The 21627-nt window shown below is 42.6% G+C and overlaps 1 protein-coding gene across 1 annotated transcript in view; it reads right to left on the bottom strand.

Moving 5' to 3' along the window:
• ARHGAP29 (Rho GTPase activating protein 29) overlaps positions 1-21627 on the bottom strand; it is a 55914-nt gene that overhangs the window by 2499 nt on the left and 31788 nt on the right. Inside the window, exons 13-22 of the mRNA XM_056123106.1 lie at positions 20183-20340; positions 18950-19089; positions 18421-18525; positions 16374-16472; positions 15529-15668; positions 15166-15354; positions 14787-14924; positions 4460-4692; positions 2390-2717; positions 2153-2261 (exon numbers count right to left, since the gene is read on the bottom strand). Coding sequence (XP_055979081.1) covers positions 2153-2261; positions 2390-2717; positions 4460-4692; positions 14787-14924; positions 15166-15354; positions 15529-15668; positions 16374-16472; positions 18421-18525; positions 18950-19089; positions 20183-20340 — 1639 coding nt within the window. The remainder of the gene's footprint in view (positions 1-2152; positions 2262-2389; positions 2718-4459; positions 4693-14786; positions 14925-15165; positions 15355-15528; positions 15669-16373; positions 16473-18420; positions 18526-18949; positions 19090-20182; positions 20341-21627) is intronic.

Here is a 21627-nt window from a genome sequence, read left to right as displayed (position 1 = left end):
GAGCTGTCCACGACAATTTCAATAGGCAGATACTGTCAGCACCATGTCATCAGAAACCGCCTGCCTGCCTGCTAACCTATCCCTGGGCTGTCAGGGCATCACTGCCTTGTCTTGGTTCCCCCGGTCCTTCCCACAATTAATGACCATTCTAAGAGGGACCACAGAGATAGTACAGTGGGTAGGGGGCTTGCCTTGCACATGGCCAACCCATGCTATATCCCTGGTACTCCATATGGTTCCCTGAGCCTGTCAGGAGTGACCCGAGTGCAGTGTCAAAAGTTAAGCCCTGAGCACTGCCAGGTGTGGCACCCCCTCACCCCCTGCCAAAAAAAGGAGCATCCTAAGGGACACAACTCATCGTGGTCAGGCTTTCAGTTCTGCTTCTGCCCATTTATACTAAGCAAGGCCACCTCACTACAAGTCTTCACCTGCCAAAATAGAATCATAATCACATATATGCTAAGTGCAGCCCAATGATCTGAACAGAAACAAGCCCAGAATGACCTACAGTAATATATCTAGAGGTATACAATAAACACTTAAAAACAAGATCTTGGGGGTATGGTGCTGCCAGCAAGTCAGTCTGTACCTGTGAGGCGAATGCATCAGTGGCCTGATGGCACTTTCAGACTTCCAAATACCCCAAAATTGCTGCTGTGCCTTTGGCCAGACCCCAAAAACTTGGGGCAAAGTTTACTAAGAAAGTAAACGGCCAAAAGTTAGGTATGTGGGAGACACACCCACAAACCACCTCTGGCTCAGCTATATACTTGGAGGCATGGCCTCTCCGGTTCCTGATCAAACTGCTTAACGGCCATGATCCCAGAGACTCAGAAACAAATCTGGAAACCCAACAACTTTTGGCAGAAATGCATCCAGTCCCTGCAGTAGGTTACTGGAGCTTGGTCACCCCAGGTGGGAATAGGTTTCGTGCCTTGGCCTTTTCCCCCTGGCGGCCCAGTGACCGCCATCCTCCAGAGGCCACTGGACAGTCAGGTTTGTGCCCACAGTGAAGAGACACGTGGGGCCTCAAGGGATGGGAGTGGAGATGGCCCTTTCCTCCCTATTCCAGCTAGACCCCGAGTCACCACCCACGAATGGCCTCTCTGGCTCCTGATCAAGTTGCTTAACAGCCATGATCCCAGAGACTCAGGAACAAATCTTGGAACCCAGCAGGTTTTGGCGAAATCCCTCCAGATTTGTTAAAATTTCGGAATTTCAAAATCATGCGGTCACTACTGCAGTCGCACGACTTCCTATGTTATTCATAACCAGAAATAGAAAACAAATTGTCTACTGTTGCCTTTTCAGCAGATCTGAGTGCTGGGGTAAAATCCCAAATAATAATGGTGGGTCTGGTGTCAAAATATTGAATGTGATCAAAGTAGAGAGAGAGTAATGTGGAAATCATCTGCCCCACAGGTAATGGGGAGGGTGTGGGATGTATACTGGGTATACAGGGGTTTTGGGGGGTATACTGGGGTTTTTGGGGGTGGAGAATGGGCACTGGTGAAGGTACAGGTGTTTCATTGTATGACCGAGACTTAAACCCGAAAGCTTTGTAACTGCTTTCATGGTGATTCAATAAATAAAATTATAAAAAATGAAAAAAAAACCCAAAAAAGTTAAGGTGGAGTTCATGCCCAATTTAATCAAATCAGTGGCTGAATAAATAGCAGTACTCCTACATTAAAAAAAAAAAAAAAGATCTTTTGGTTTTTTTGCTTTTTGTTTTTTTACACATGGTGGTACTGAGGGCTTACTCCTAGCTCAGCATTCAAGAATCACTCCTGGTGGGGCTTGGGTTTTGGGAACCATACAGAGGTGCCAGGATTGAACCTGGATCAACTGTGTGCAAAGCAAATGTCCTACCTGCTGTAATACAACTCAGGTTCCTAAGATGCCAAGAGGACTATAAAAACATATATTCTTTAAATGCTATATATACCAAAAGGCAACTTGAATTGACTAAAGATCTGTGTGCTAACAAAGGTCTTTTTTTTAAACAAAGTAATTCACTGTATGTTTCAGATCACTACAGAAACTTACTACTTTGACTTTTCTCAACTCCACTCACTTAGACATTTAACCACTTTGTCTGCAGTTTTAAGTCAGCAAACTTGACATGGTCACATGTTACATGGCTACTCACCAATGAAAGATGTATCATGCTTTTCTAATACATTTTGCTTGCGTTCTGACTCCTCAAATAATGTCACTGGTTCCAAATTTTTACTCTCACTGACTGAAGTACGGATATCCTGTTGATGGAAGAGAATTTTTAAACTTGAAGAAGCAAAATGCACCCCAAAAGAACATTTTAAGGATTTCTATTTTATTATATAAATATCACCAAGTGGTGTACAAGTCCATAAAGGTTAAAACTCACTTCCTTTGAAGAGAAAAACAGTGGCTTCATGGAATGTTCTGATTCTCTCTCTTCCGGTGATAACAGAGGCTTTGGAGAGCAACTCTGATCAGCGTGAGGTACAACAACCCCAGGACTACACACAACATCCTGCGGCTGCAGAGACCCATCGAAGATCTTCAGTGAGTAAGTAATAAGGAATTCGACCAGTCGTGCTTGATTAGAATATTCAGCAAGAGAGGAGATGGTGACAGGGGCAGTGGTGGGCCGAGGCCTAATGAGACTTGGTCCAAAGATGACCCCCAGGTTTTTGGAGTTCATCTTATTTTCTTCTGAATGATCTACAACCCTGTGAAGCAAAACATACGAAGTTATTTGAGATCTAATTAAACTTCTCTGACCTTAGTTCACTATGAATTGGGAAGGGCTCAGGAAAATGGGTGACAGAAATCTAGGAAAATCACATGATGAATTTTAACTACATCTAATTGGGTTTTACAATTTCAGTATAAAATATAAGTATAAGGAACTATTGTGGCTTTGCCACAGAAATTTGGAAATAACCCTAAAAACTGCTCTCATCTTATTATGTATAGTATATCCTCCCAGATCATTTCTGCTGGAAACATACATTATTGTTAATTTCTCTCACTGGCCACAGAAAGTCTTTAAGCCCAGCTGACCTGTTCTCTCAAAGATCTCTTCACTTGCGACTTCCACTGCGATGGCCTGACCTCGACCTCTCATTCCCTTTTATTTCTCTGACTATTCAAGAAGTTCTACACTGTAGTACAGGCGCTCTCCTCTGAATACTACCCACTCTACTGCCAGAAAAGATAAAATAGGCAATTCTGGAAAAGATAAAATAGGCAATTCTGGGCATATTACAGTCCTGGCTCAAAATTATTTAGTGGTGTGTACAAAAGAAAGAATCTACCAAGTAAGATTTTATCAGCCATCAGCTTTATCCAGCTCAGCAAGCTCAGTTCCTGCTACTGCTCACTATTTCCTAGCCAAATAAGCCCACATGTACATTTACGTTTCCATGTCGCTTATACTCTGCCTGGAATGTTCCTTCTGTATATTTTCTGTCACAAAGTCACTACTTGGTTCTTTTAAGTTTGGCTCCAGGTTACCCACAAATTCATCACCTTTCCTCCCCTGCTTCTTCCTCTATGCACCGAGCACAGCTCTGTAAGAAAAAGAATGATGCTGTGCTGCATGAATTTTTGTGTCTGCTCCCAAACTAACGAGCACAAAAAGATGACAGAAACCTTTCATTTTTCATCCTTCTTTCTCCCTATCCAGAGGCTCATCCATAGGAGGCAGCTGAGGAAAGATGTTGGCTGCAGGGAGCTATGTATTCATATCTTCCTGCCCAAATAAAAAAGTGTTTATTTTAAATGTTTCTTTGTGCAGGTTGGATCACACCCATCAGGGCTCAGAGATGACTCCTGGTGGAACTGGGAAAACTTTTGAGGTATCTGGGATGGAACTATCATTAGCCCCATGACAAGATAAGCACCTTAAACCCAGTAATATCTCTAGGGTGCCTAAAGTGTTCATTCTGAAACCCATACAACAACGTGAGGGACTTAACACTAAGTGAACTGTAATCATAAAATGGTCAAGATGGCAAATTTTATGTTGTATTCACAGCTTAAGAAACCAAAACTCGGGATGGAGCAACAGCACAACAGGTAGGGCGTTTGCCCACATTCGATTCCCAGCATCCCAATGGTGCCCCCAGACACCACCAGGAATAATTCCTAAGTACATGAGCCAAGATGCTGGGAATCGAATGTGTAACCCCTGTGCATCGCCAGAAGTGACCCAAAAAGAAAAAAGAAAAAACAACCAAAAACCCAGAATAGTCTAGTGGATGTTCCTCTTTAAGTTCTTACCGAGGGGCACAGTGACAGTACAGCAGGTAGGGCTCTTCCTGTGCACACACCTGACCTGGGTTGGATTCACAGGTCCCCTTGGATTCCACATGGTCCCTGATTCCTAACAGGAGACCTCAGAGCCAGGAATAAGTCCTGAGCACAGTCAGGTGTGGCCCCAAAACAAGCAAAACAAAAAAGTTCTTACCGTTTAAGATGTGCTAGAAGGAAATGAAGACTGTTAAAATTTGATGCTGGCAATTGTCTTAGGAGGTCCTTGCTTTTTAGAAGAATTCGGTTTATTTCTATACAAGTGCTTGACCATTTTCTGTCCTCAGAGACACCTTTTTTTGTCTCCTGCTCTTCATTTACACGATGGATCTCTTTTGCAAGGTCTATAAATTCCTTGTACAATCGGAATAAAATAAACGGTTCTGGGAGCTAAAGAAACAAAATTACATTAGGATTTCATTCTATCCATTTTATTCCCCCTCATTAACAATAAACTAGGGAGCCGGAGCTATAGTACAGTGGGGATGTGGTCACCTGGGCTTGATCTCTGGCATCCCATATGGCCCCCCAAGCACCATCAGGAATAGTTCCTGAGTGCAGAGTCAAGAGTAAGCCCTGAGCATTGTTGGGTGTGACCCTAAAAAAAACCCCAAACAAACCAAAAAAAAAATCACACAAAAAAACCATCAACTGAAATGAGGCTGGGAGATAGCTCACAGGGTTTGAGTGTATTGTAGAGGACTGGAATTTGATTCCTGGCACTGCAAAGACCCTTGAACCAGGGATAGCCTTGGAGGATCCCCAAGCACCACAGGCTACATTCCTGGAGGAGTAGGAAACTGGTGGCCTGGGTGATCCTGGCACTGCAGAGCTCAAGCTGCACTGCATCAACTAGCCTGAGTACAGAACCACCCTTTGGCCAGTACTACTAAAAGCAGTCCTTAGGCACTGGAGTAATAATATGCTGGGCAGGGCGCTGGCCTTGCACATCACTCAGTGATCCAAATGAGTATGCTCTCTGACATAACATACAGTCTCCTGAGCACCAGCAGGAGTGATCTCTGAGCAAAAAGCCAGGGATAAGTCCTGAGCACTGTCAGGTGCTCAAGTAAGTAAAAGCAACCCTTAGCACAGGAGGCCCAACCCAGTCTCTTCCCCATCCCATAAAAATAATCAACTAAACTGCTACTGGATAACTTTATTTCTTAGATTATCAAGATGTAAAGTCAAGTCATGTTTGGATGTTTGGAAATATACATATTTGCACAATCTTCAATGGTCTTACTTAAAGCCCAGAAAAATGAGCAAAGTACATTAGAAGAAGCTTATATTCTGAATTTTATAGGTTTCGATAGCACAGCAGGTAGGGCGTTTGCCTTGCAAGCAGCCAACATGGCCGACTGGAGTTCGATTCTTCCGCCCCTCTCGGAGAGCCCAGCAAGCTACCAAGATTATCTCGCCATCTGGCAAAGCCTGGCAAGCTACCCGTGACATATTCGATATGCCAAACATAGTAACAAGTGTCACAATGGAGATGTTACTGGGCCTACTCGAGTAAATCAAACAATGGGAGGACAGTGACAGTGGAGAGACAGAACAAATGCTGTAGGGACCAGTGCTTTACTTAAGACAAAAAATAAAGATTAGCTTGGGCTGGAGCAATAGCACAGCAGGTAGGGCGTTTGCCTTGCACACGGCTGACCCAGTTGGCCAGGGTTCAATTCCTCTGCCTCTCTCGGAGAGCCCGACAAGCTACCGAGAGTATCTCTCCTGCACAGCAAAGCCTGGCAAGCTACCCATAACATATTCAATATGCCAAACAAGTAAGAAGTCTCACAATGGAAACGTTACTGGGCCCGCTTGAGCAAATCAATGAACAACTGGAGGACAGAGCTACAGTCCTACAGCTTGGGCTGGAGAAATAGTACAGTGGGTCAGCAGGTAAGGTGCTGGCCTTGCATGCGGCTAACCCAGGTTTGACCCCAGCATCCTATATGGTCCCCTGAGCCCAGCCAGTAGTAATTCCTGAGCACAGGGTCAGGAGTAACCCTTGAGCAACACACAATGTGGCCCCCAAACAAATAAACAAAAACGAAACAATAAAGATTAACTTCAGACATTCTGGCTCAGAAAAAATAAACTGACATCCAAATTTTAAATTCAATTTAAATTGGTCAAATTCCTTTGTCCAGCAGTCATAGGGCATTCCACCAACATCTGTCAAATATCAAAACTAGTTTTCCTGTTTCCACTTGCTCAACAGTGGCACTAGTTAGCTAATATTATGAACTATTTGTGGAGAAGTAGGTATCTGCATCTGTCTGTTGCAAAGCCTTAAAATCAATTTTTAACTCTACCACTCTGGGATCTGAAAGGAGACTGCTAAACTCTCCCAGAGGTACAGATTTCCCACATGGCATATAAGGAAAATGAAGGCTACTCTCTAAAACTGTAAGGATGGTGCACAGCATCCCATGTAAGTATCTTGGTCCCATAATATTCTTGAGACAGAATGAGCAGTGATATTAGATCTGATCCAAGTTTCCGTCCCTGACTGATTTATATTCCATAAATTTAGGATGAATCACTGTAAAATTTAGCGCTATTCAAAAGCACTTCTGTTTTTTTGGGGGGGCCACACATCAGTGCTCTCAGGGTTTACTCTTTACTCTGTGCTGAGGGATCACTCCTGGCATATATGGGAAGCTGGGGATAAACCTGGGTCAGTTGCATCCAAGGCAAGCACCCAACCCACTGTACTATCACTCTGGACCCTATTCAAAAGCATTTTGTCTCCCTTAACTGATTTCTGTAAAATGTGACTAAAGAGACCACTTAATCACTTAATCCCCGTTATTCATCGATTTATTTGAGCGGGTGCCAGTAATGTCTCCATTCATCCCGGTTGCGTGCTAGCGTAGCCCAATGGTATCTGTTTGTTCTAGGAACATGCAGGGCCTCAAACTGATCATTTAGGGTCTCGACGAAGAAGTCTGACCATCTTGTAGGTGGGCGTCCACGTGATCTTTTGATGTCCCGTGGAATCCAATCAGTAATGGCTCTAGTCCAGCGGTTGTCTGTAAACCTCATTACATGTCCAGCCCATCTGATTTTTGATGTCTTGGCAAATGAGACAGCGTCCCTGATTCTTGAGCTTTGACGAAGATCAGAACTCCGGATTCTATCTCTCATTTGAGTGAATCGTGATATTCCAAGCATAGCTCTTTCGATTCCTCTTTGAGAGACCCGAATAGTGTTCTCATCCTGTTTTCGCAGGGTCCAGGTCTCTGAGGCATATGTTAATGCAGGAAGAACAGTGGAATCAAAGAGATGTGCTCGTAGCTGGAGGTTCTTTGTCCTTTTAGTTATTTCTTCAATGCTCTTGAAGGCATTCCAAGCCGCTCTCTTCCTCCTGCGCAACTCAGGTGCCAGGTCATTCATCATGTTAATTTCTCGACCTAGGTATATATAACTGTTGCATTCGGAGATGGTGGTTCCGTTGAGAGCGAATGGAGCGTCAGGAACAAGGCTGTTTCTCATAAACATTGTCTTCGTAAGATTCAGCTGTAGTCCGACCTTTCCACATTCATGGTCAAAGTCGTTCAGCATTTGTGCTGCTTGGCTGATGTTTGGTGTTATTAGAACGATGTCATCAGCAAAGCGGAGGTGGTGTAGTTGCCGACCATCTATCTTCACTCCCATGCTTTCCCATTCCAGTTGTCGCATGATGTTCTCGAGGGTTTTGGTGAAATGGTATCACCCTGCCGAACCCCTCTCTTGATATGGATGATTACTTTTTTGTAGAATGGTGAGATCTTGGTAGTGAATCTGCAATAGAGCTCACGACGGATCCTGATGTATTGAGTCTGTACGCCCTGATTGGCTAGGGCTTCCATGACCGCTTCCGTCTCAACAGAATCAAAGGCCTTCTTTAAATCAATGAACGTTAGACAGAGCGGCATCTTGAACTCCCGAGATACCTCAATGAGCTTAGTAATCGTGTGGATATGGTCGATGGTACTGAATCCTTTTCGGAATCCAGCTTGTTCACATGGTTGTCCTTCATCTAGTGTTCTGCTAATCCTATTCAGGATGACTCGAGTGAATAGTTTGTAGATGACAGACAATAGGCAGATTGGGCGATAGTTGCCAATGTCGTGGATGTCTCCTTTCTTGTATAGTAGTACAGTCCTGCTGGTTTTCCATTGGGATGGAACCTTGCATTCAGATAGGTAGCGTGTGAAGAACCGAGCCAATGTATTGATGAGTATTGATGGTAAGTTCTTCAGGTGTTCAGGTCTGATCTTGTCTGGGCCAGGTGCTCTTTGTTTCTTTACCAACGAGGTGGCATATTGGATTTCGGAAGGGAGAACATTGGGAACGACATATCCATCATGTGGTATGTGGGCAAGTGGACGTGGCTATTAAAGAGATCTGAGTAGAAGTCATGAATAATCTTCTCCATTGTCCTTCTGGAAGATGTGATAGATCCATCATGATGTCGGAGGGCAGTCAACTTGGTTTTGTAGTTGGTGAAGGACAGGCGGGCATTACGAATGCTTTTCCCAGCTTCTACCACATCTACCAGTACTGCTGCTCTCCTGTTTTTGAGGTCATCCTTGATGGCTTTTCTGTACTGTTTTGCCAGTTCGGATGTTTGCTTGTGGTTGCCTGAGGCATGTGCCAAGCCACGTTGGCGAATAAGTTCAAGAGTTTTCGAAGAAAGGCGGTTTTTTGTGGTTATCTCTCTCTTGGCATTCCTCACACAATTATGGAGGTGCTGAATCATTCGATCGTATTCCTCATCAATGTTGTCAATGATGGCATCTTCCCATGTTGCCGCAACAGAGCCAAAGAGCTCCCAGTTGGTGGTTGTTCTGGGAGTTCTCTTCTTAAACCTTGCATTCTTTTCTCCTCGTTCTGTGAGGTAGAATTTTGCACGAAGAAGACGGTGGTCTGATCCCGTTTGGAATTTTGGGACAACAGCAACATCGGTTAGGCAAAACCGCCGATTGAATATGATGTGGTCTATTTCATTGTGGAACCGTCCATCGGGAGACTCCCATGTCCAACGTTTAGATTCAGCCTTTTGGAACTGTGAGTTACCATGGAAGGTTTTGGTTGACATGATGAACTCAGACAGTCTGTCACCCTGTTCGTTCCATTCCAGGCCATGGGTCCCGATGTGGAGTTCATCGACTGATCTTCTTGGTCCTATCTTGGCATTAAAATCACCGACAATGATCTTGTAGAAGGTGTGATCTTCTTTATAGAACTTCTCCAGCTCCATGTAGAATTTCTCAGTTTCTCTTTCACCATAACTGGATGTTGGTGCATAGACAACAAAGATAGAAACTGCCGGTAATGAGTCACATTTATTCAAGTGTAATCGTCCGATTCGGGTTGTTAGGCATTCGAATGAATCAATGCTCGTGACTAAGTTTGTGTTGACAAGGATACCGACACCACTGACGCCTCTTTTATCACATGTTCCAAGGAACAGTTCTTCTCCAGTGTCGAAAACGGCATGATGTGATTGATGTCTTCTCGTTTCGGTCAGACCAATGATGTCGTACTTGATCTTTCGCGCTTGTACCATAAGATCTTCAATGGATGCAGCAGATGCCAGCGTATGAGCATTGAAAGTACAGACAATCATTTTTGTTTTTCTGCGTTTTGGCAGTCTATTTCTGCCTTGGTATTTTATCAGCCTCTCCTTCCATATCCTTCTCGACTCTGCATATTCAGGGTTAGGGAAATGAGATCCATTTATTACTGGATTTGGCATATCAATTTAGTCTATTTGGCATAGACCACGGATAGCTTGCCAGGCTCTGCCGTGCGGGTTGGATATTTAAGGTATCCTGAAAATTTAGAGAAAAGTAAATAAATAGTCTCCCGGGAGCTTGTTGTGATAATCTCTGGATCCTGGCCGTTGTTGGGGTTACACGGCAATGGGAGGGTGTTAACTATCTAGGTACTGACAGGTCCAGTCCCAAACCGTGCAGGCTTGGAGATCTCAGCGCCGGGTCCCACACACCTGGGTTCCTCTGCCAGTTCTGTTATGCCTGAGGCTTATCCAAGTGTGTGGAGAGTGGCCCCAGTAAGGCCTTGGCTGGGGCCTGGAGGTCTTCGGCTGTTGGGCCCTGGCGAGGATAGTCAGGCACAGGGTAGGAGACTCTGCCTTGCGCTCTCCCGGGAGCTTGTTGTGATAATCTCTGGATCCTGGCCGTTGTTTTGTCTCTATTGAAAGAGACTTAATATTTAGACAATTTTTTTTTTTTTGCTTTCTGGTCACACCCGGTGATGCTCAGGGGTTACGCCTGGCTCATGCACTCAGGAATTACTCCTGGCAGTGCTCGGGGGACCATATGGGATGCTGGGAATCGAACCTGTGTCAGCCATGTTGGCTGCGTGCAAGGCAAACGCCCTACCCGCTGTGCTATCACTCCAGTCCCTAAGACAAAATTTTTGTGGCAAAATACATAAAGTGAACAAACTATTAGAGCTCATCTCAGTTATTTTTGGGAAGGTACAAATTCCCCAGAGGTGCTCAGGAGGCTCCGGGGCCACTCCTGGGGATGCTCAGCCAACTGCGCTGGTGGTTGGAGCGAGGTCCTGAGGATGTGGTGCTGCTTGGGCTCTGCACTGCCAAGGCATTACCCCTACCCTGGCAGTGCTGGGGGCCTTCCAGGGCGACACGAAGGGGTGCCCAGGGGCTTTCAGCATGCAAGGGGGACCAAATGGGGATCAAACCAGGGCTGGCTGCACTCAAGGCACGCGCTTCACTACCTCTCCAGTCCCTGTTACGAGTTTTGATGAAGAGGGCACTGAGATTTGGAAACATGTACAGTAATAGCATCATCAAAATCCTAGGCTAACATGGCAGATCCAACATGTGTCCCAGATTTTTCTCTCCTGAAACCCCACTGAAATACAAGTAATTCCACAGGACTAGGAGACTAGAGATGAGGACAAAAGCAACAAGTCACAAATCAAGAAGCAGAGGAACAAGTGCTGACTTAGCTTTCCTGAGAAAATTGAACTCCCAAACTGAGAACCAACCTGATTTGCAGGTGCTTAAGGAGACCCAGGTTGCCAAAACTATACCCTCTGACCCTGGAAAAGACAGCTATCTCAAAACACTAAACCTTTAGATCTGGGCTGAAGAGATAGCACAGGTGTTAATAAAGCACTTTCCTTCTATGAGGCCGGCCTGAGTTCATCCCTAACATCATATATGGTCCTCTGAGCACTGCAAAGAATGAGTTTTGATAAACAGGACACTGAGATTCGGAAACTACTCATTGAACAGTGAGCCAGGGAGCACCTCCCAGTATGGCCCAATTCCTTTTCCCCCCACCCTCCCAATCTCTAGACGCTCACAGATTCACTGTATGTTTCTGAGTAATTTATTACTCAGACTTGGGAACTTTTCTGGCCAATATAAAACAGTCTCTATAAGGGCAATGCAAATAAACATAAAACAGAAGTTTCAACCACTGGCCCACAGATTGTCATCAATCCTCAGAAGCAAAAAGGCCGAAAAACAGTAATCTCAAATCAGGCTGAATGCAGAGATGCTGGGAGCCTTTGTTCCCTCCAGATTTCTCACACCCTTTTCTGGACTATCAGACCAGTCCCAGAGCACAGACCTAGACAGACACGTCACAGTTTCCAAGAGCCCATCTGGATCATACGGAGTACATGTTAAAATCTTCAAAGCCTTCATATGTTCAAGAGACCTCAGAGATTTCAACTCTTAGTTCTTTCATTTTAAGAAGACTTTCGTGAAGGATAATCAAAATAGGCAGAAAAAAAAAAAACCTGAAGGTCTAAAATTGTGCTGGCATTGTGGTAACCATGACCTGAGAGGGTGACTGTGCACTGGCAACGGGCCAGCCCAAACTGGCACAAATTTGCAATAAAAAATGCAAACTGGATTTCAAAGACTAGGGGCCAAATACAAGGAAAAACAATCACTAATAATTTAAAAATATTAACTATAGATATTTATATATGTTCGGTGTGTTAAATTTTTTTTTTTTTTTTTTGCTTTTTGGGTCACACCTGGCGATGCACAGGGGTTACTCCTGGCTCTGCTCTCAAGAGTTACTCCTGGCCGTGCTCAGGGGACCATATAGGATGCTGGGAATCAAACCCGGGTCAGCTGCGTGCAAGGCCAACGCCCTATCCGCTGTGCTCTCTCTCCAGCCCCCCCCCCTCAGTGTGTTAAATATTAACTTTACTTGTTTCTTCAGTGGTTACTAGAAAATTCAGTATTTATACATGAAGCTCATATTTCCACTGCCAAAGCTAGAGGATAATTTAGGAAAAAAACCTTTTTTTATTTTTTTAAGAGAGAAAGGGAAGTTTTCTTTAGAAAACAAAAGTTATCAATATCCTCCAGATAAAACACTGCATTCAGGGAAGAAAAAAAAATTCCATAAAAGGAACAGAAAGAGGCCAGAGAGATAGTACAGCGGGTGGGACACTTGCCTTGCATGTAGCCGACTCTAGTTCAATCTCAGCATTGCACATGGTCCCCTCCAGCCCCACCAGGGATGATCCCCAAGTGCAAGAGCCAGAACAAAGTCCTGAACACTACTGGGTGTGACCCAAAAGCAAAAATGAAAAGGAGTTCTTATAAATGCAAACATTTTCTCTAAAATCAAACGGTCCATAGAGGGCTGGAGACATAGTACAGGGGTAGGGCTCTTGACTTGCATGGGGCTGACTCAGTTCAATATCTGGCACCCCATATGGTTCCCAGAGCCTGCCAGGAGTGACCTCTGAATGCAGAGCCTGGAGCCGTGGGCACCACTGGATATGGCCCAAAATCAAAATGAAACAAAGCAGAAGTGGAAGATAAAACTAAAAAAAGTACTTGGAAAATGTTGAAACAAAAATTTAAAAAGGAACTCAAAAGGATAATCAGAGTAAGTTATCAATCATCTAAATAATAAATTCCCAGAAGAAAATTGAGGAATAAATGATTAATAAAACAATAGTTCCAAGAACTAAAGGACAAATAACTCAACTGAGAGCGCCTATAGAATGCCCCCAAACAGCAGATAAAAATAATCCCACTCAAGGAAATCACTGTGAAACTCTGAAGTAGGTGAAAGATTCTATGAGCTTTCAGAGAGAAAGTAACAGACCACAGACATTCACACATTAAGGATATCAGACTTCAGAGAACAAAAAAACTACCTTTAAAATTTCAAATAGAAATCATTTATACAATAGACTATTTTATAACCTTCCAAACCATCCACATTCTTCCATTCCCATTCAAAAACTTAGAAAATATTTACAGGAAAGTCTTCAAATATTCACTGTTATTTTTTTCCTCCGTTTTTGGGTCACAGTGTTGCCTGGGGTATGTCTGGTGGCACAAATGGTATCAAGCAGTAGCAGCGATTGACCCGGGGCTCCCAGAGGCGAAGCATGCCTCTAGCCTTCTGAGTCAGCAATGTGGCTTCTCAAATTTATTTACTTTTATTCCACAAACAGTCCAGGAATGAACACGATGAAAACAGGAGAATATATCAAAACCAGGAGGATCTGGTACAGAAGACAGGTGTTCTCACACAAAAGTGAAAGAGGTGATGAAGAGGGGTCCTGGGTTAATAACTATTCACTCTAACAAAAAGGACCCAAGCGGAGCAACAGAACTCCCGAAGGATTCTGTTGAGGTTCCCTGTCAGGAGGCCCTTCAAAACCGGCTCTTCAGTCTCACCTCACAACAGAAAGCAGCTGGGTTTTGCCTGAGGTATTTTTTGTTTGTGGTTCACCAAGACAGCACACTCATTGTTCCTGCATCACCCACAAGAGCTGTGCCCTAAAGCCACAAGAGCCACTTACTTCACACCCACCTAAAAGTGCTTTCTGTGGACTTACTCCTGTAAAACTGCAGGGAGCACAGGAAGAAAAAAAACTATGGAAAAGCCACTCCCTTCTGCTCCTCTAGCGCTCCACTGATGGGGCAACATAATGCCTCGAAGATGAATTCCCAGGGTTCGTTTATGACCCTGCCTGCTGAACAGTCACACAAGCCATTTAAAGATCTCAATGAAGGTAAAGCCTGGCTATAACTCAGACACCATTCTACTTAATTAATCCTTCATCTATCAGTATGAATCGTCTGTCCCTACGTGGCTAAGTTCATGTTTTCCACAATTTTCTGAAACTTAATGATACATCATCATTAATAAACATACATGTATTCAAACTATTAAGGAAAGAGAAGGAGCTAAGAACACTGATAAGGAAAGATCACAGGTAATGAGGGGCATACAAAATATTATCCAGCACACAAAATAAGGCTTTCTATTTGGTACAGTAATGGTCTATTTCCTTAACCTAGGTAATGAGAAATGAGTATATTCTAATACTTTTACTGTACATATATATGTACAGGTATCAGCAACACTGTGATATTGTACATTGTGTTATCAGCAAAACCCCAATGTTCTTCTCATTTTCTACTTAATTGTAGGTTAACAAGGTAAAAACTTTACCTGTCGGAGATACAATTTCAAGACGTCACAGATGTCATGAGAACTGAATTCTGAAATGTCTACCAAATGCATACCACTTTCCAAAGCTTGGCACAGTTTATCAGTTTTTATTTTGTTTCCACATACACGATAAATTCCCTTGAAAAGAAAGGAGGAAAATTTTGCATGAATACAAATGTTCAGTTAAAGGCAGACATCTAAATATATTTGATATGTCTACATCAAATTTCATTAGTATATAAGGAAAAAATTAGGGCCAAGCGAGGCAATATTTTCCAAGTAAGTCTGAATAACTTCAGTTCCATATGAGAGCACTGTTTTCCTTCACTTCTTAAACAAGATACAAGTTAATTTAATTTTCTTAAGAGTCCCAATGTACCTGCAGACACAATGCTCGACTTTCTATCTCTGAGGCACACATTTTGAGTATAAATGGAATGCCATCTGGTTCCTTTTTGGCAATTTGGGTGAATTCTGCTCCAAATAAGTGTGTTTTCCCCAGAAGTTTCTGATGGCCACAAATGATGACTAAATTCTCCAAACACTTTCGGTGACAAACAAGGAGACACTACAAGAAAATGAGAATTTACTTGAAAAAGATTTTTTTTCTGGTGCTTGAAATGTATTTAAGAGCTAAATAAAATACAAAATAGAAGGGATACTGCGGTTCTATTTCTAAAAACACATTTGCAAAAGTACAAATCAAAAAACCATGAAAAGGTAAATTCCAGGGAGATCTTACCTCTTCACATTCAACACCCTGAAATACCACAATGCCTTCACAATCTCTACATTTCGTGGGGGATCTCAATTTGCGAAATTTGTGAGTTAGAGCTGCCTTTGACATCAATGTTTTCTTAAATGCTCCAAGGGAATTAGGTCCTTAAAACAGAAGTGAAATAATACATAAGAAGTATGAACTAATAGAAAATTTTACATACAAACACTGCAATCATTCACACACACACACATATATAAAAAAATATATACTGAGTCTCAACATCAAAATAACCATCTATTTTTAGATTTCTTATAAAGCACATTCATCAAATATTTTAGTTACTTTTTACTAATAAAGTCACCACTAAACCAAGAGGACATTTCTAAAATAGCCAAGGTATAATGTATTCAGAATTGGCAAGTTTATGTTGCTATTAATATGCTCTTTACAGAGCTGGGAGGGTGTACAAAAGTGGCATTACATTCCTAGAAAATGTCCCTTAAAAAGTGTCAAAGAAAATTACCTGTATGAGCTAGTTGTTGGTACTATCTGAATAATAAGGTTATTCATTATAAAATTATACTCTACCAGGCCAAATACTCCGTATTATTTTAGGAAATGATATGCAAAGTAGTTATCTGGCAATCTCAAATAAACAAAACTAATTTATATCAATCTATTTTAAAACTTTAAATTAATGGCCTTCTTTAAATCCTCCAACATCTACAATTTTCCTTGTCCTCAAGAAGCATACTGTCTTCAAGTGTAAAAGGCTGAAAACCACTGCTGTACATTTTTCCCCTAGTATAAAGCAGTTCTACTTATATATGGGTTTATTGGGCATTTGATTAAGGTGAGTGAAATACCAGCTTCTGAAGGGGAAGGAGGTTCTCTTTCATCTAAATCATCTGCAGAAGACATGGTACCACTGGATGGAGTTCGTGGAAGTTTCCGATGAAAGTCTCCTAAAAGAAAATTGTGAATATAATTAATTACATGTTCACTGTGGAAATTCAGAAATACATAATCACATATTTTGAGTAATACTAGTCAGGCTGGAGCGATAGCACAGCAGGTAGGGCGTTCGCCTTACAAGCGGCCAACATGGCCAACCCGAGTTCGATTCTTCCGCCCCTCTCGGAGAGCCTGGCAAGCTACCGAGAGTATTTGATATGCCAGACACAGTAACAACAAAGTCTCCAATGTAGACGTTACTGGGCCCACTCGAGCAAATCGACGATCAACGGGAGGGCCTTTACCTTTACCTTTTACTAGTCATCCTATTAGCTATCATGTAGAAATCTGTTTCTGTTCTTAAATTTGGATGGAGAGAACACAAAGTAAGACTACAAACCCCAGAGCTGCAGGGTAGCTGTTCTAGTTTTAAATCAAGGGAATTGTTCAAATTAATACATTTTCTGTATTATATGGAATACTAAAATAAATGCCCTGGAGGTAGATTAATTCCTCTAAGTATCCCCCATTGCATCAAGAACCTAGGAGAAGACGAGAAACATAGGAAGTAAAGGACCAGAAGATTCTTTGGTGGAAGAGTAGAGAAGAAAGAATGCCTAATAAAAGAATATAGAGTGCTACTTACTTCTCCTATATGGTATAATCTATGGAGGCAAGTTATCTTCTTTGTTTTGTTCTGGGGCCACATTCAGCTGTGTTTGGGGGTCACTCCTGGAAGGGCTTGGAGGACCATATGTGGTGCCGAGGACTGAACCCAGTTTGGAAACATGCAAGGTAAGTGCTTGACTTGCTGTACTATCTACTGTTATGGGAGAGTTTGAAATATCAACTCTGCCTAAGAAGACTATTTCAAAGCACCTTAAAGTACATTTGCAAAAAACTTAATAAGGTTAAGTAATCATAAGTGTAAGAACTGATATATACTATACTATTTTTATAGTAATTAACTTAAAACAAGCCAAAGGAAGATAGTCATGTTTACAAATATATTATTACACAGGAGATGTATTATTATAATACATGTATTATAATATGAAATATATTATTACAGTAGAGATGGCTGCTTATATTAATATGGATTTTTTAATTCCACAAAAGTCACAAAAAGTAGTAGGATTCCTTTTGTACAACATTCAGAAGAAGAAAACTAGACAAGTTCAACTACACAAGTTCAACTAGATACAGGTAGTAACTAAGAAATTTTACATAAAACAAGACAATAACTTATTCTGGGGAAGTATCAAGGTTATCTGCACTACCAATTTTTTTTTTTTGCTTTTTTTGGGGTCACACCAGCAATGCACAGGGCCTGGCTCTGCACTCAGGAATTACCCCTGGTGGTGCTCAGGGAATCATATGGGATGCTGGGAATCGAACCCAGGTCAGCCACATGCAAGGCAAATGCCCTACTCACTGTGCGATTACTCCAGCCCCCAACAGACTATTTTTCAGATGAGTAATAAAATGTAATGTAAAGTAAAGGCCCTCCCGTTGTTCATCGATTTGCTCGAGCGGGTCCAGTAACGTCTCCATTGGAGACTTCGTTGTTACTATGTTTGGCATATCGAAATACATCACAGGTAGCTTGCCAGGCTCTGCCATGTGGGCGAGATACTCTCGGTAGCTTGCTAGGCTCTCCGAGAGGGGTGGAGGAATCGAACTCGGGTCGGCCATGTTGGCTGCGTGCAAGGCAAACGCCCTACCGCTGTGCTATCGCTCCAGCAGGGCGTTTGTCTTGCACGCAGCCAACATGGCCGACCCGAGTTCGAGTAATAAAATATAAATAGTAAAATATCTATGAGTAAATATTTTTTCTTTAAATTATCTATGTATGTACTCTCTAATTTAGGAAACAGTTTATTATAAATATCAGATAGTGAAAAAGCCCCCCAAAGAATACTTTATATTTTTCACTGCTAAACTAAAATACTAAGGTACCTGGACTTATAGATTCTGAATCCAGAGATCGAGATTCACTGCTTCCCCCCGTGCTCTCAGAGTCACTGAACATCCCAAATGTCCACGACCTTGTGAAAGAAGGACCTTTAAAAAAATAAAAAGTCAAACTTAAACGAATTGCTGCAAAGCAAAATACTGGCATTATATAAAATGAGACAAATAAATTCTATTCAAGTCATTGATACAGCTTTTTTGTTTGCTTTTGGGCCAAAGCCTGTGACATTCACAGGTCACTACCTGGTGATGCTAGGGACTGAACCAGAATTGGCTACATGCAAGGCCAATGCCTACCCCGAATACTATTTCTCTAGCATACATCAATTTTCTTTGAAATGAACAATCAACTTTAAGACAGGCACAGCATTTGCAACTATGAATAAGAGCTAAAAAAAAAAAGATACTTCAAGTTTGATTTTTAATTCCACAACTGCAATTCATGTAGAATTGTATTTAAATGATACCTCACACAAATTTAACATGAAAAACTTTATTTAACATGAAAAACTACCTGTCATGTCCACACTGTTAGAACATCTGTCTTCTTCCATCTTACTAGAACTGTCAGGAAGGCGAACAACGTCCTCTAACGAGTCAGATGGTCCATACCCAGAGGTTTGGGGGCTACCTGTTGACTGCTTATTTACATGCCTAAGAAAAACCCAAAGAAACTCATCACTAAGAAGAATAATAATCTATTATTCTATTTTCATCAAAAGTAGCAAATATAAATTAAATGCTGAATTATCTGCTACAACCACTTTTTGAAAAGCCTATTCACTATATGTACTTAACAGAGAAAAGAATACAAAATTAAAAAATACAAAATTAGTTAATTTCCTGCCTAAATTTCTAGTACAAGGGGCTGGAGAGATAGTACAGTGGGTAGGGCAACTGTCTTGCAACAAACAAACCTTACTCCCCGTACCCCAAAACCTTTAACATTCTCGCAAAAAAACACCTTTCTTTTTGGGCCATACATGGTGGTGCTCAGGGTTTACTTCCAGCTCTGTACTCAAAAATCACTAATCACTACTGGCTACGTTCAGGGGACCATCTGGGATGCCAAGGGTCAAACCTGGGTCTGCCATATGAAAGGTAAGTATCCTACAGCTGTACTACTATTGCTCCAATCTCCCTCCCCAAAACATCTTTCTAGTTTAACAACACGTAATTTAAATTTATATACACACAAAACAGACCATGATTTGCCTTTCTGGCAGGTGGGGAGTTTTGGGGGCCAACCTGGCAGTGCTCAAGGGCTCATATGTGATGGGTATTAAAACCAGTCACGGCTGCCACATCCAGTACAAGTGCCTTACCTCCTACACTTTTTCTTCAGCCTTTCTTTCCTTTTTTTTTTTTTGCTTTTTGGGTCATACCTGGCGATGCACAGGGGTTACTCCTGGCTCTGCACTCAGGAGTTACTCTTGGCGGTGCTCAGGGGACCACATGGGGTGCTGGGAATTGAACCTGGGTCGGCCGCATGCAAGGCAAACGCCCTACCCGCTGTGCTATTTCTTCAGCCCTTCTCCAGCCTTTCTTAAAAAGAACTCAAAATCTGTAAAAATGACAACACTCTACTCTTAAGTGAATTAAACCTACATAATATTGAAAAAAAAAATCCAGACAATTTTACAGTCAATTCTAAAAATGTTAGGAAAGATACTTTATACCAGATAGAAACTTAGCAATAAATATTTATTTTCTCTTGAAAGAGTTATACCTATAAATTAATTCTTACCCATCAACTTTCTCTTCTTCAGTTGAACTTGTGGCCTTCACAAACTCACTGTACTCCTGGCCTGGATCATAGAGTTTGGCACTGTCACACAGAGTCTGCAACCTGCCTGCGAGGGAGGAGACCTGCTGCTGCTGCATCTGGAACAGGTTCACTGTCACCTACGAGCATAGGGACAAGAGGCAGAGCAACCAGTGAGGCACGGAATTCTAAGTATACATTCACTGGGGCCGGAGCAATAGCACAGCGGGGAGGGGTTTGCCTTGCATGTGGTCGACTCGGGTTCTATCCCTGGCATCTCGTATGACTCCCAGGGGAACCACCAGGAGTAATTCCTGAGTGCAGACCCAGGAGTGTAACCGCTAAGTATTGCTGGGTGTGACAACCCCTGCCCCCGCCAGAAAATATATACATTTCAGTGACAGCACTGAGAAAAAGACTGCAAAGTGAGGCAGACAACAAATATTAGGAACATATTCTGTGGCCTAATCAACACAAGGTCACGGCTGCAGCCATAGTACACAGGGTAAGGCAACTTCTTGCATGTGGCTGATCCGAGTTCAATCCCTAGCACTGTATATGGTTCCCCCAAGCACTCCAGGAGGGATTCCTGAATGCAGAACAAAGAATAAGCCCTGGGCACTGCTGGGTGTGGCTCCCAAACAAAAAGAGCAAATAAAATACAAAATGAGGTTAAGAGCAAGGGGAGGGGGGGACCATACCATTGGTGCTTGGGAACCACGGGACTCCAGCAGGCATGGGCTTCAGCTCTCTGAACTATCTTCCGAAAGTAGTAAGTTACTTTTTGAGGGGACACACCTGGTGGCTCCCAGAGCTAACTCCTGGCTCTGCACTCCGGGATCACTCCTAGAGGGCTTGGGAGAACCATAATGGTGCTGAAGACTGAAACCATGTCAACCATGTCCAAGGCAAGTGCTTACCAGCTATACTCTCTCCCTAGCCCCCTCAAAAGTAATTTGAGTACTGTAGTACTGTGGTTCAGGGAAGGGGCTCAGGAGTGGGAAGCAAGCCTTGCGTATGGCAGGCCCAGGTTCAATCCCTGGCACTATATAGTCCTCACGCAACTAGAAACGGTCCTAAGTTTTTTAGACAGTATCAAAAGTGATGGGAGGGGCTGGAGTGTAGGGCATTTGTCTTGCATGTGGTCAACCCAGGTTCAATCCCTGGTACCCCATATGGTTCCTTCAAGCCCACCACGATCAGAAATCAGAAATATCCCTATGATCCTTTATGTGACTGATTATGAATTAATCTGAGTGCAGAGCCAGTAGTAAGCCCTAAACAACAGAGCTCCAAAACAAAACAAAAATGTTGGATTGTGACTAGGCATGCGTTTATGGAACTATTTTGACATGGTGCGTTAGTGAACGCATCTTCAAGGAAGTAATACTGAAACTGAGACTTCATGAAAAACCCAAAGGAGAGGC

Source organism: Sorex fumeus, unplaced genomic scaffold, assembly GCF_029834395.1.
Source record: "Sorex fumeus unplaced genomic scaffold, SorFum_2.1 ptg000047l, whole genome shotgun sequence".
Taxonomy (NCBI): Eukaryota; Metazoa; Chordata; class Mammalia; order Eulipotyphla; family Soricidae; genus Sorex; species Sorex fumeus.
Note: the sequence above shows the minus strand (reverse complement) of the source record. Positions and strands in the feature narration are given on the sequence as shown.